The following is a 15,401-nucleotide window of genomic DNA, read 5'->3' on the forward strand; positions in this document are numbered from 1 at the left end:
TTTTCCTTTCTTTTAAATAGCTAACACCTTTCCATTATGTTGGAAGAAAGTTACCAATGGAAAGCCATTGGCATTTTGACCAATGCATTTGTGCATGTTATATATATGTCTGACGCTGCCATGCAATCTAATCTGATGTTCACAGAGGAGAAACAATGACATATGAGGACGCAAAGGTAATTTGTCTGTATGGATCTAGACTAGCTGCAGTATGCAAGCAGCGAAACTACATGCGGGGCTACGTCAGCTACAATAAACGTGCTAATAAAGCATTTCAGCCAACCTGTTTCCCTATTTTTCCTATGTAGGAAACCAAATTTGAGAGAGAATCTTGGAACTCTTTAAGGGAGACTTCAAATATTTTATTGGATTTTTTTTTTCATTTCCTTCCTTCCGTACTGAAATGACTTAATTTATTTGTTCAGGTACAAAGCAGGAATTCAGCTCCACAATAATGATGAAAAAAAGTACAGAACGAATGTGGCAAACGGGTGTCATCAAGTTCCCAACTCCTGGCAGCCAATATGATTGAAAGGTACATTACTGCACACGCCATGTCCCAAAATATTGTCATGAAACATTCCCCCAAAGCTTTTAAAGGACACTGAATTGAAGGAAATGATACACCTCTGCAGGATGAGTAAGGTGGGTTGTTGGTTATTTTTTTTTTTTTTGGACAACTGATGACTGGTGTCCTTCTATGACATGACTGCAAGCAAATGCTCGCTGCCACCAGTACCAAAAAGGGAAAGATCATAAAACTGAGGCAAGCTTGGGAAAATATTTTAGGATTTACTTGCAGGAGGAAGATTACATGGCAACAGATGAACTTCTCATCTGCTTGCTGTTTTGCCTCTGTGCCAAGGACTGCCATCAGGCCCACAGACACTCACACCCGTGTATCTCCTGTCTGCGCTCAGCCGACCAGGGTTCTGTTCCCAGCTCTGTGCCCAGTCCCGGCCCCTCTGTGCTGGGTCTCATTCCTCTGACAGCTCTTCGGGGGAGAAACTGTCCCTCCCTGCCACCTTCCTGCAAGGTGCCTGGCCAGCAGTGCCCTTCTGAAATGTTAACTGCAAAACAAGTAATAAGAGCTCATCTGCACTCCTTCAGAAGACATTTTTTGCCACTCTGGAGATAACAACTTTATCGTTCCCTGCACTGTTTTGCCCATTATACAGTGAATATTATCACTGCCATTTGCAGATGGGCCAACCAAAGAGGCAAGGTAGGACACAGACTCCTCAAGATGATGCAGCTGGCAAATATTCCCCAGTCAAGTGCTTGCCCTGCCCGGGGCTCCTTTGTGCTGACTATTCCCACTGCGCTACGCAGGCCGTTAAAACCAAATTCATAGAAGACTTGCATTAAAAATCTCTCATTGGTAGCTAATCTGCTGCTGCCTTCAACAGAAAGTACTTTGTCTCTCTCATCATTTCTTCACAGTGTTAAGTTGCTTTTCTTCTGTGTATTACACACAACGAAGATAATGATATAATTTTTTGGCGCGGAGGAGCGAACCTTTATTCAACGATGCAGGGACACGCATTATTCCTTCCCTGCTTCTCAGCTCAGAGGTATCTGTAACACAGGTCAGCTCAACGTGCGTTGCTCTATTCAGGCAACGCTATTGCAAGGATAATTATTACTCAGTCAGACATTTCTATAGCAGACTGCAAAAGATACAGTAAAAAATGTCATATTACCTCCCAAAGTTTTCCAGGCAGAATTAAAACAAAACCAACCAAACGCAAACCCCGCAACACTTCCCCCCTCCAAACCCACAACTCATCAAAGACCAGCTCTGTTTTCCTCATGCCTATGCGACAGGAACGCTTCCGCTCACCAGCGCTAAGGATTTATATGACTCTGTTTAACATCATAAATAACGGTGACTTGAATTTTGCTACAAGGGTAACACCTCGGCGACAGATGACAAGTTATACATTTCAATGCCTACAAACCCACCTCCAGACACTGCACTCAAGAGTGGAGGGCCCTATAAATCTGACAGCTCACCTCTAAGGCTGAAGTACATTTTCCCAAGTGAGATGGCTTGCCTGGAGGATAGGACCTAGGAAAACCCTTCCAGAAACACAACCACGCACAGGAGCCCGGGCCACAGCCAAGGAGAGCAGTTTGGGCTGTGGGTCTCACACCCCTTCGCTGCTCCTCCAGCACTTACCCAGGCTGCTGGGCTGGGCTGGACTGGGGCCCTCCACACAGGGCACTGGCCCAAAGCAGGGCTTCAATCCAATTGCAGCTCAGGCTGAAAGGGCTCCCGCCTCCTAAGAGCCCTCTGTGCTTCCTAGAGGGTTAGATTAAACCTCTCATCCCCAGACAACCAGGAACCACCTGGGGAGCTAAAAGGTCAATGAGAAAATGGGCATCTCCCTGCTCTAGGAACAGCTGGTATCCTGCAACACTTTCACATTTCATTTTTTGAGTAGAAAGATGTTTTCCACAGCACTGATATATATATATATATATTTTTTTTTTAAGAGTTCTGAGAGAGATACAAAATGGTTCCAAGAAACTCAAAGAAACCTTTTGGCAGGTGTACTGGGCAGCCAGCTAAGGACTGACAGTTGGGCACCTCTGGGTACACAACAGCCCAAGCCAGGCTTTCAGTAATCAGCATCAAAATTTAGAGTTCTACAGAACATTTGGAGTTTTGGATGAGTTGTTATTTTGCAATATAAAATATGTTGTACCAGAAAGTTTCTGACCAGCTGTAGCTCATCTCTAGGCTTTTGGTTCACTCTCATCATTAGGCAAGTGAAAGCTATTTCACTCTCAGCACAATTAGCACACTCAACTTCTCTGCCTTTTTCCTCTCTCGCTCATTCAGTTCACATTTGCCGCTGCAGAGGAACCTGCGTTAGATTTAGATTAAACCTGCAGGAAAGCAGCTGAGAAGAAAGCAGCAAAGACTAAGGAAGCATCTTCTTTCCTCAGTTCTTTCACTGTTGATCTCTTTCTGAAATTTCCAGCCTCGTGCTTTTATAATGTCCTAGTATGTGAAAGAGTTTGTAACATAAAATGTTACACTCGATGGAGCATGATGTGATATCGAAGCCAAATGGCCAGATGCTCTTTTCTGAGCTATTTCCAATGCTCCCACTTTAGAGAGTATTTTTAACGGTATTCACAAGCTCTAGTCCTGTAGTTTGCTGGCAATTTCATGCTAGAGCACCATTGCGCTATGTTTTGATGAAAACATTGTTTTCCATTCAAGGTTACAGTTATCTTCAATTTAATAAAAAGGAAAAAAAAGAAAAAAAAAAGCACACTGTGGTTCCAAGAAATTGCAGACAGGTAGGGAGCCGGATTCTCTCCCCAGAAGCAAGATCGTGCATCCCATTTAGAGTACAATTAAGACTATATAAATGATCCCGGAGAAGAACAACCCGAGTACTCTAACTTAGTCAGAATGGGCCAAAGGCCATCTTTTAGCTGTTTGGCTTTGCTTTACACTGTTCTCACGTTCCTCTCTTTCTCGTGTGGGAAGACCCTTTACACAGAAAATCCTCTGGTTTGAAACATGGTTGATGTCAGCCATTTGAAACCTGGCACCAGGCGCCGGCTGTCACACTGGAATTCAGCCTGTCCTCTTCATCTGCTTTTTCATGGATTTCTTGTTTGCTGACAGCACCGCATCTCTTCGGTTCACTGCACGGAGGCACGAGCACCAGTAACTGGGAGGATACAACCACGAAGGCAGGACCAGAGTGGCCAGGGCTGCTAACAGCTTTCTGCAAGCTGTTAATGCAGTTATCGCCCGGCGCAGCCTGTTGGGACTGGCCGTTGCACACGGTGGTGGCGGAGGCAGCGGTGACTCGTGGTGACTTCGGACACTCCAGGGTTCACAGCCTGGGATTTAATGCCTGCTTGAACATCTTCACTTACAACTGAGTCTGTCTCCGTTTCCAGGCAGAATGCGTTATTGCTTTATACAAATGTCAAGCTTAATCTCATCCTGTTTGAATCAATGAAACTCCGCTGGAATTAAGAGATGCTGAACATTCAGACAGGCAGAGGACCTGGCTCATCATATATGCGCACCACCACAGAACAGACTATTCAATCCCTATTTTGAAGAGGGAAAGGAGTTGTGAATTAATGTAATCCAGGCACCATGAATTCAATCCTTTCATGATTTCTTAATGCTTGACTTTACAAGCTTAACATTCTTTTACCTTAGGAAATGCCTATAAGAATGCTAAATTAAACTGGAGATGGAAAAGAGGACACCTTTACTTACACGGCTTATCTGGAGGGTGAGACCTAGGAAATTTATCACAGAGATCTCTGCAACCTATGTGATGGAGTGACTTCCAATAACAGGAGATTACATCACTTATTAGGATTTCACTTAGGCAGTGCAGAGTTCAGTGCAGAACTGGTCAGAAACATTTTAATAGCATTTAACTTCATGATGAAAATGCTGATTTATCGCACTGCAGTGTGAATAGGCCTGTCTAAGGACAGTGCACTACATTTCAGATGCCAGCAATTGTGAATTTTTGTTAACATCATTTAAGTGATTAAATGTCTTCAAACTGAAAGACTTTCTTTTAAAACTTTTAATTTGAAACTGAATTAATTTATACTAAAAATTACAGCTTGGAAAAACTCAAAGTAAAAATGAAGTGTATTTTTGGATTTACCGAAAGAAGACATTTTGATTAACCTGTATTTTTGTACAATTTTCACTTGTATTTTACCACAGCGTGTGGGGAAAAAAAACCCTGAAATTTTGAGAAACTCTCCAGAGCAGGGTTCCTACTTACCTCTTAGCTCTAAGACGAGGGACCTGGCCTCAGGAATCACACAGGGTAAAAAGCATTGTCCAGAATTCAGAATTCAAGTTTGCTATACACAAACCTGGTGACATTTTTATTACAGCATACCAGCCTAGAATCTACATTTAAAACACTGACTGCTCAACGGAATCTAAATCTCCTTAGCTAAAGGCAATAAAATCAGGTCAAGAATTCACTACTCAACAATCTACCATTAGCATTTCTGTTCAGAGAAAATGCAGTTCATGTTTTTGAAGAGAGTAAAGCCAGGCCATATAGCGTAAGTTTGGAAAGTATAAAGATTTGCTTGTGTATGAAAGTCCGTTAGGTAACGAGTTTTATTTCCTCATAAAGAGATTCCAGTGAATCTGCATCATGATTTTTTTACAGTACACACAGTGTTTCCGCAAAGCCCAGAGGTGGGACTGCACTTCTATATCCGTAACCCATGCTTGATTTCAGCTAGGCAGCTCGGCCACCGCTAGCAATGTAATCACAACAGCAGAGAGCGCAAACGATCTGAGCTTTTAACCTGTTTTCAGACAATTCTTTTCAATCCTGATGAGCTGTGTGTTCCCAGGGCCATGCCGTTGCCAGCTGCCAAAGCTGGCCAAAGTCACCTGTGACACACCTGCACGAGCCGAGGTTACAACTAAGCTTAAGCATCCAGCTAAGCTCTGCTGGAGAACTAAGCCATCACTTGAATTCACCATAATTTGTCACACGGGTACCTAGGGACATCTCTAATTGATTTCTCTGGCCAGGACCTCTTAAACAGTACGTTTCTTTCAGATATCTCAAATTGGGTAAGTCATTAGTTGGGGGGGGGGGCTTGTTTGTGATTTTTTTTTTTCCCCCCAAATCTCTGAGTTAGCACCTCTAAGAATTCATCAACTGATGCAGATTCCCTCCTTTGAGGTATATCACAGTGCTATTGAGAATAAAGTAGTATGGCCAGTTGATGCTGGCCATAAAAGAGAGAAAGGTTTGCTTTCAGTTGTCAGTGTGGCAACATATTTTTTATTCAGTTTGTTTGGATTCTTAATGGTGGAAGCAGAATTTAATTTGTACTAGAGCATCCTTTAAAATAAATGCTTGATCTCTTCCCACCCACCATTACAGCTGATGGGTACAAAATAAAAAGAACAGCAATTCATTCATCTTCTCACTGGAGCATCAGAGGAAGAGAGAGATCCTTAGTGATCCTTAGTGATTGATGACTCGCTATAAAAAGATGCATCGTAAACTCCTTGTATTGGGTCAAATCATAAACTAGGCTTTTATTTTTTATATGATCCCTTTCTAAATAATTAAGTGTGTCTGTAGCTCCCATTAGGAAGGGAACTTACATGACGCTTGCAAACCATGCAGTTTCTTACAGGGTCATAATTTGGGACCCTCATTTAAAGAGATCCCTCTCTTTCTCTACATTTAAGCATTGCTTGAATTTCTCTTGCTATTGGGGCATCTCTCTGTACTACAGGTCAGAGAGACCATTTGATGTCCACGAGCAGCAAAGATGAACATGACCTACCCTGAGTTTAGGGTGTCTTCTTCAGGCACAGACACATCCACGGCTTTGCTGCAGGGGAAAGTACCGTTATTTTTCTTTATCTCTGCCTCCAGGTTGGGAAAAGGACAGCTGAACCACAGCCGAAATGAAAACAGGGCTCTCTACCACTGACTGGATCCATGTGGACACAAGAAGGCAGAGCAGTGGCGTGGTGCTTGCCTAACAAGCCAAGCTGCCTGTGCGTCTGCAGAGCACCTTATCCCCACAGGAGTCAGCCATGGTTTGACTTTGCAAATTCCTGGCCAAAATCATTTTTTAGGTGCTCACAGACAATTCCCATCAGCTTCAGTAGCTGGCTGGTGAACACGAAGAGAACAGCACTGTTTGCCCATAACAGAATTCAGTCCTGTATTTATCCATCTTGCGTTGAAACTGTCATCTTTGAAGACTATAGTACAAGATGACATTATATGAGTGTCCACCTATTTCCTTACTATCACAAGCCTGCAGTCATGTCCGTCTCCCTTTCATTTCCCAAACAGCTGGTGCTCAACCAAACCAGAATCTCCCCAGCTTGGCCAACAGACATTGGCCTCACTGCAAAGCTACCCCATTAGGAGAATGTCGCAGCTCTAACCAACACGAAGTTTTCACAAAAAATAATATCAGTTAAAAAAAGAGCTGCAGACCCCTAAATATTTTCAGCAGATGTGGTAGCCCCAGTCAGTTTATGCACTGCTTACTCAATACCGAAAATCACTTAGGTTACTTATTCAAATATTTCCATCTACTGAATTTAGAAAAGAGAAAAGCCAATAGTGGAATACCCAAGATGATGATTTTTTAATAAACAATAGATTTAAGGGGGATTAGCAGGGTTATCAAACAGCATCCTCCCAAATCAGCTCATTAGTTTTGCTGACTTTCCCTATTTCACTTTATTAAAACAATTTAAATGAGTGTTCATTAGATGCAATGTAATCTAATTCAGACGCTCCAAGCCTAATCCCTTTCCTTTTAGCAGTAACATGATAAAAGTTTGCAAAAAAGTTTAAAGGATTATCGTTACAGCTATTTTAAACAGGGACTGTTTTCAGCCAAACGCATGCCACCACTTCCCCACCATTTTATTATTTATTATTATATTATTTCTTGCTCTTTACTCATTCATCCGTTTATTCCTTCCCTTTTCTGTCTTTCGTTGCTCCACACAAGCAGAGTCGCCCATGGGCAGGTGTAGGGGATACGCCAAATGGCCCCCCGTGGGTCAGCGCACCAGGCCTCGGGAAAGGAAGGACTTTTTGCAACTTACTTTGAGATTCTGGAGTGAAGAAAAAAACTTTGTAAATTCACAGAGATTTTATAAATATCCTACAGGGAAGGGAGAAGGTTCCTGTGCATTTTCACGCTGCTAGTTTCTGACAGCTCTGAAAGACGCACAGGAGGGGATCACGCATAGGACTTGCAAATTAGGAAGCAGACACTGTCTATTACTTACCATGCTAGATCCAGGCTGAAAACAGGGAGTAACAGATCCATGCTATGGACATACAGCTTATTTCAGAATGAACTCGCTCATAGTCCTGTATTTCCATAAAGCCTTGTCCAGTCTGTAGAGCTAATTATTCTTTATAGGGCAAAAAAACCCAAAGCAAAAAAAAAAAAACCAACCCCAAAGAATGAGAGCTGGTTTCTAGATCCTAGGTTTCTACAGACTTTAACAGGTTCCCTACCCCTGAAAACCTGTTCTTGCTCACTTCAAATCCTTGTCTCTGCAAGCAAGTGCCATTTCATAATCCTATTAAAACCTTTGCCTCTGTTTCCCAGGAGCCCTAATCGTACTTAGCAAGTTCTTCTCGTCTAAGGAAGAGCGACAGCTTTCAGATTTCTTAGGAGGCTTATTCATCAGCTATGCCAGAGTTTTGCCAGAGCGTTCAATCTATTCTGGGAGCAGCCATGTGGAAAAAGTTTCAAACAGCTCAAAGCCCTGCACAATGATAAAGGAAAGCTCACACAATCCTGGTAATAGCCTGACCCTCTTAAGGAAAATTGGATGATTTGTGGTAGCAGTTTTTCCGTCCCCTATGTGAATTCTGAACCTTAAAGTACAAGCAGTGTATTCACACAGTCCCATTACAAACCCTACCCCTCTTGCGATGCTGGAATAATAAATACACACCCATAAGTGAAAATAAACTCTTGCTGCGATGACCTTCTTCCTCAGCCCACTAGTGTGAAGGAGTTTGTAGCCATTTTAGAAAAAAAGAGTCAGATAAAGAATGGACTAATTTGATGTTCAGTGTTTCACCATGAGCAGAATATATGCTTTAATGAGCATATTACATGCACCAGGGACGTGTTACTGTGAAGCAGGGAATAAAGAATAAGGGGAAAATAATTAAACGGGCAGCTTTATAATGAGGGAACTGTGTTCATGCAACATTAAGTGGCTTAATTTTCAAATGCTAAGCAAAGACATGTTCCTTGGACTTCAGAAGGACTTGCTGGCAAGCACCACCTTGAAAACAAGGGCAAAGGATCACAAGTATCAAACCTCCCATAGGTCCAGAAGCACAGGGTGGAGTGATGCTGTCCCGAAGTCATCGGTCCACCCTTTGCACTGACCTGTCCGACAGGATCAAACACCTGCACCCTGTAGTTCTTATTCTCTAAGGAGGACCCTTAAAGCTTTAAAATGCCACAGCATTCATCATGCATGGTTGTAGAACATTACAACTGACTTCTACCAGCCTGTCCTTAGTTTTCTGTTGGCACTGCATCTTCTAGGCCACAAGCATACAGCATCACCTAGGTGCAACGAGCACATGAAGACTTAGTGTAGCTGTTTGCACAAGCAGAGCTACTGGGAAAGGGCAAAATCTGTCTCACTGGGTTCAGATACTGACAGAATGAACCAATAAACCATATTTCTGACTGTTATCAGTTCTCTCAAGGCCAGCAAGGCCAGGAACATTCATTTACCGGGACTGTCAGTTCCAGATAGCGTTGCAATATCAATTACTTCAGCGTAATAGCCTACCAGTCAGACAGCAATTCTGTTGGGCCACAGGCTCCCCGGCCTTCTTTGCAAATGGACATGACACAAGTCTCTTCTTTGTTACTCACCCTCATGCCTAGTTCAATGTTTTCTCCTCCATAGACCTCCATACCAGGGTCAAGCAAGCCAATCTCACCAAAATACTCTCGGTCCACTACAAACGAGCATCCAATCATGGCTGGTGTCCTGCAGAGAGAGATTAAAGCAAAAAAATTAAGTCATTTATTAGCTACAACAGGACCCCCCTCATAACAAATTTACGCAGACAAAACAGTTCTTAGTCTTCAAGTTTACATTTTAAACTTATCTATTAGTGTGCAATCACATTGCACTTCATCCCCCAACGGACAGAGGACCTTGTGGGACCAGAGCCTCCCAAATAACTTCCACGCTGGCAGACACACCTGGACCAGCTGTCTGTGAGACAGACACAAGATGTGAAGTCAAGTACTCCATGCATGTAAGTGAGGCATCAGGCTGTTTCTCCTTTGTTTTATAGACACAACCTCTGTGTTGGGGGTGAGGTTCACCACCACACAGAGTAGCACAAGAACTAGACAACACTTTCTTTGAAGATTAATACACAAAAAAACCCCCATAAGCTTTGTTGGAAATGAGGAGTCCCCTTACCCTTATATTAAAAGTAAGTGCATGTCGAGAGCTGTGGATCAATCATGGTGTGAAGTTTGGCAAAGGACTTCCTGGAGTCAACGCTAGCACATAAATTTCAACCTTTGTGAAGCTGTTCCATGATTCATATTTCTATGTTTGCTGAGGTCAGTCTTTAGAAAAGGAAAAATTTTCAGATGAAGAGACTCTGCCCTCAGATCTGCCACTGACCAACTGGGTGCTTTCAGATAAATCATTTCCCTTCTCTGAGCATCAATTTCTTTACGTATAAAACTATGGTTCTGCTCTCCTTTACAAAGCAATTGGAAACCTGTCACTGAGCAGCACTACATGAAACAAATTTTGAGATCATTTACCATATGAACACAAGCATTATTTCAATGCAGTACAAGCTAGTGACATTTTCTAGTTTCATTTGTCCACACTTTCTTTGCACCTCTGCACTGGGCACAACACCACCTCTTTAAAATTCAAGGTAGGAGCTAGGTTTTGCTACTATAGCCCAGAATTTAAAAATGTGAACTTGACTAACTTTAAGCTGGAGAAACAGCAAGAGCCTGCAACTCCACGTTGGACTTGCAATTCAGCTGCAGGCTGCGTAGTGCCTACTGCAAGGTCATGGGTAGTCACCCTGCAGTCTGAGCTACAGGACGTGCCCAGGCCCTGGGGAAAGGCCCCCCCATTTTAGTGGGAGCCCGGCAGACCAGACTGCTGAATCAGGGAAACTGGAAAATCATTTCAGAAGCTGAACATTTTTGGAGCTGACCTAGAAGAATGAGCTGTGCTCCCTCTTCCATTGAAAGGGAGGCGATTTTGGACCATCTGGCAGATACAACATCATTCCTAACATTGCTATTGTAAAAAGACATCAGGAAAATTCTAGTTTATGCCAATTTTCTATTTTTTAGTAGAACAGAGAACGTTCTGCCTATGGCGCAAGCTTATGTATATACACCATGAAAATGCCCTATAGAAACAAAGATGACGGAAAAGGTCTAAAACCTATTTTAAGAAGCCTCCTTTATAGCAATGCCCTAATGTTATACAGTCACTATGAAGTCTCTCTTGTCCCAGATGCCTGCATGGTTCTTCAATTTGTACAGAAAGCTATTCACAAAGCATTTGCCCATGACATCTAAGAAACATATTCATGAGGCAGTTTCATACACACATGAAAAACTGCCCTGGCCGGGAAAATGAACACGGTTTTTTACCCATGTATTGGTGGATCCCACCGGTAGCAGCAGTGGCTGTGGAATGGTGTTATCCCATCACGTCCTTTTTCTCATCAGCAGTTCACCATTTCTACAGCAGGAGGTTAAAAAGGCTTCAAACAAATGGCCAAGATATGGTTGGATAAAACAATTTTTTGCTCCTGGGCCTAATGCATATCCCGACATTGCAGAACACAGTCCAACCTATGGCAGGAACTATTTGGTACCCTTGAAAAGGTTCATTTGCTGCAGCGCTGCTATTACTTATCTGTAATGGACTCTGCTGTAGCGCTCACATTACTGGTAACGCTTCAGCATCTCTCCCTTGCACTTTTTCTCAGTTTGAAAGCCATTGCAACCTCTCAGATCATTACAAGCCTATACTGCAGCGCACACTATCCCTCTCATGTTTTCTCTGCATAATTGAAAAAGGCAGCTGTTGATAGAAACGCGTTTGATGGGCGCTGTTTCTGACCAAGAAGTTGAAATGGCTTGATTAACTCTCACGTTCTACCTTACAGACTGGATGCATTCCCTGGATCATAAGCTGAGGGGACAAGATTCAACAGCGGTTACAAAGGCAAACAGCTGGCTTTCACGGATTGCTTTGGACTGAAGTGGGGCTCTCAGCCAGACCCCTGCACCCATTCAGTCAAATTCACCCACTCAGAGGAAACTGAGGCCAGATATCACAAACCCTACAAAGAACCGGCAGCAGGGTCCCCACCAGCACCCCCAGTGCTCGGACCTCTCCCGCACCCCACAGGCCCCCTCTGGTGTGTGCAAGAAATTCCAGCACTTCTCTGTGTGGTGCTGTTACTTGTGAAGACTTTCTGTTGAATCAATCTCTAGTTAGAAGTGGTCTCAGAGCTCTATGAAAACCACACGTGGTCCTGGGTACTCCTGGCTGGACACAGCCATCTTCTGTTGATGCATACACTTACACACCAGGATCTTTGCAAGATGGATGGCATTTATAAATTCAAGTTATTTGGTAAAATGCATCTTCTATAGTTCCTAGAGCTATGCCTGAAGACAGACTTGCCTAAAAAGGCTGAGAGCTCTCCTGCACACAGGACCAGACATAGCCTACGTATATCCCACTACCACATCCTGCATCACTGAAAACCATGTTTTGGGCTACCAAGGAATAAATTTGGTCTAGAAACTGAAATAAAAGAAGGACACGACCAAGGAAAGGGAATTCAGTAGCTCTGAAATGAAATAAGCCCTCGAGGGAATATTTAGGTATTTCTTAAGTGTTAACCATGATATAAAAGGGAAGGAGGTGGGGGGTAGAAACACACGCCACTTTCTTCATTTTCCTTTTTATGTATTTAAAGCTAAACACAGGCTTCACTGGATGAAGGCTAGAGCATCACTGCTTTGCAAAACTGAGCTGCTAGTTTGGGCTGAGAGTCACTCTCTTTCCAGCCCCCCCCAAACATCCTCTGGAGGCAGCTCCTTGCAGCGGTAGGATGCTCCCATAGGGACATTCCTCCTCCCTTCCTAATGAGGAACGGCACCGCTCTGCTTTGCAGCCTGCTCTCAGGTGCTGGAGTCTCTCTCTCTCTGGGGGATGGATTTTTGCAGCTGTTGGCTCTGTCCATTAAAACACTGACTTGTTAATTGAATGGGGGTGGGAAATATGTTTCAGATGCAACTACATTATCATCACTCACAGACGAACACCACTGAGGACTGCCTTTGCAACTCCCTCTCTCTCTTCCAGGTTTTATTTCTTCTCATTAGATATATTCGAATGCAGACTCCACAAGCCTTCATGGCTTATTCAGAAAAAAAATGTTTTCAGGAATGAGCAACAATAGCAGTGCAATGGCAGAAGGAACCACACCCAGCTCTGCCCCGGCCGCATCCTGACGCGATGGAAGAACTTGCCTACCATGCACAATGTTGAATTTTCTGCATTCTGCATGTTCAACACTTCCATCAGGTTCAACCCTTCCATCAGGTTCAACCAGAGTTTTGGGCATTCAGTCCTCATCAAGCCCAGGCCTTTAACTTCCCTGTGCTTTGACTGACCCAATTGTAAACTAAGTGTAATGCGATTGCACAGCCCAGTGAGCCGGCAGCCGTGCTGTGAGCCGCGGGACCCTGACTCTATTCCCAGCTCTGTCATTCATCTGGTCTTCAGTGAGTCACCTCCCTCTGCCTCTGTTTTTCCATCTGTGAAGCACACATCATAACACTGGGTAAACGTCTGAGAACTGCTTCAGGAGCTTGAAAGCCTAAGATTCACTTCTAAAAGCACTGTAAGCATACAGGGGGATAATTTTATACCGGACTACAGTCTTATAGCGACATATTGCAAACACTTTTAAAAAAACCTGCCCCCAGAAAAGCATGAGACCCTCACTTGGATGTCATCACTGGGTTTTTCCAGTCCCTGAAAAACTCCAGTATATCTACTACTTTTAGTAGAGTGCAGCAAAGACTTCCTTTGAAAGTCAGAAATGGCTATAGAAGCAAAAGCTGCTTTTGCACGTCTTAAACACTGCTCACTAGCAAATGAGAAGGTGTATGCCCTTAGCACTTCACAGCTTCAGAGTAAAATATATTAACCTAAACCACACCTGCTTTATATAAAAGGACCTTTTTCCTGAAGTCATGCCCTTTCTAGTAAAACAGTGACATTTTTAGAAGGAAGGTATCACAAAATAGCAATTAGAGGTGTATTATTTTTTACCAACACCTCAAAGGTGTTGGGAAACTTATTTGATCTGTGGAATAGTCTTTGACACAACCGAGGATGTTATAAGCATTAATTATAATCAACAGCAGCACTCAAAGAATAATGTGGGAAAGACAGCAAAATGTTTTTTGCAGCTAAAACCTTAAAATACAGCATAGAATAGTATTGATTCTGCATAGGAGAAAGATACGGCATAGTCAATTTGTGGAAATTGCCTGACAGCATGGCTGTAGCAAGGGAGATACGAGAGAGACGTTACTCTGGGCAGCACCCTGGGGCAAGGGCAGAAGCAGAGAGCAGCGCTCCGTGGTGGCAAACCCTCCCCGCCTGCCCGCCTGGGAGGCAGCAGGTACGGCGCGGGTGGCGATGAGGGAAGAGAGGCACGGTACGGGAGAGGGCAGTGCTTGCATGGGATGGGGTGCCAGAAACAGAGGATGCGCTGGCCAGAAACGAAAGCCACTTGCTGTAGGTCTGAGTCACGACTATTTCGTTTTAGCGAGATCTCCGGGAGCATGGCTGTTGGCAAAACTCCAGCAGGCACCGATACCCGTTTCTCCTGCCAGGTGCATCCCCCTCCTTCCCTTTACAGACAACTGAAGGATGCTGCCTGGGGGCTTCGTCGAGAACACGTGAAGGAGAAAGGGATGAGCACTAGACTGACATTCTGCACATGATACAATAAGTCTTCCTCTCCCTTATGCGTCTTTCTCCCCCTGCCTTAAGGTCAGTATACATGCAATCAGGTCACATGTGAAGCAGTTTCCAGAGCATACAACATGTCCAGTTTCCAGGACAACTGACTTACAGACACTCACACACAAATACAAACACAAACATAACTATAAATAAATATATAAACATAAACATATACATACAGGGATAAGGAGAGGGGGGGAGAGAGAGATTCAAATGACACACCACACCCCATATCTTTGAGTTTTCCACCCTTCCTGGCAGAATGTTCCTTTGATTCAGGTTCCTAAGCAGCGCCTCACCCCTGGCCTGACAGCTAAGTGGGGAAACCTGCATGGTACCTGCATAAGCATTTATTTTTTCTTACAATTCATGTCTTCTGCAAGAAAGAGTCACATCAGGCCGTGAGAACAGAACTCAAGGACAGATTTACTGCTCAGGAGGTACAGGAAAAAAACTGACAAGCTTAATGATGGCAAGGTTTGTTAACCTCTTTGGAGAGCTATAGCATGTGAAAAAAAGCAACCCAGAATGCTTGGCTGGAAAGGCAGGGCAACAGGGATGTGGAATAACTCTCTGATGCCCCACAGAAGTACATTTTTTGGAACAGGCAGGACACCTGTAAGAACTTGGGCAAATAAAAAAGAAACTGCTCTGTTATAGGCCCTGGTGAACCAGCACCAGAAAAGATGGTCATAATCCATCAATAAACAGTCACCAGCTTTATTATTACATGACGGCATGTTTTATCCTGAAAGACTTTATAGACGAGCCCCTT

At 43.6% G+C, this 15,401-nt stretch overlaps 1 protein-coding gene across 5 annotated transcripts in view; it reads right to left on the reverse strand.

Annotated features, from left to right (window-relative positions):
* The window catches only part of GALNT9 (polypeptide N-acetylgalactosaminyltransferase 9), a 313,952-nt gene that overhangs the window by 71,609 nt on the left and 226,942 nt on the right, over nucleotides 1-15,401 (reverse strand). For all 5 annotated transcript variants that reach the window (XM_087754687.1, XM_087754685.1, XM_087754686.1 and 2 more), the window contains one exon: nucleotides 9,442-9,559. In XM_087754687.1, the coding sequence (XP_087610813.1) occupies nucleotides 9,442-9,559 (118 nt within the window). The remainder of the gene's footprint in view (nucleotides 1-9,441; nucleotides 9,560-15,401) is intronic.

This window comes from Nipponia nippon, unplaced genomic scaffold, assembly GCF_047370975.1.
Source record: "Nipponia nippon isolate SJK-2023a ecotype South Korea unplaced genomic scaffold, ASM4737097v1 scaffold_18, whole genome shotgun sequence".
Lineage (NCBI taxonomy): Eukaryota > Metazoa > Chordata > Aves > Pelecaniformes > Threskiornithidae > Nipponia > Nipponia nippon.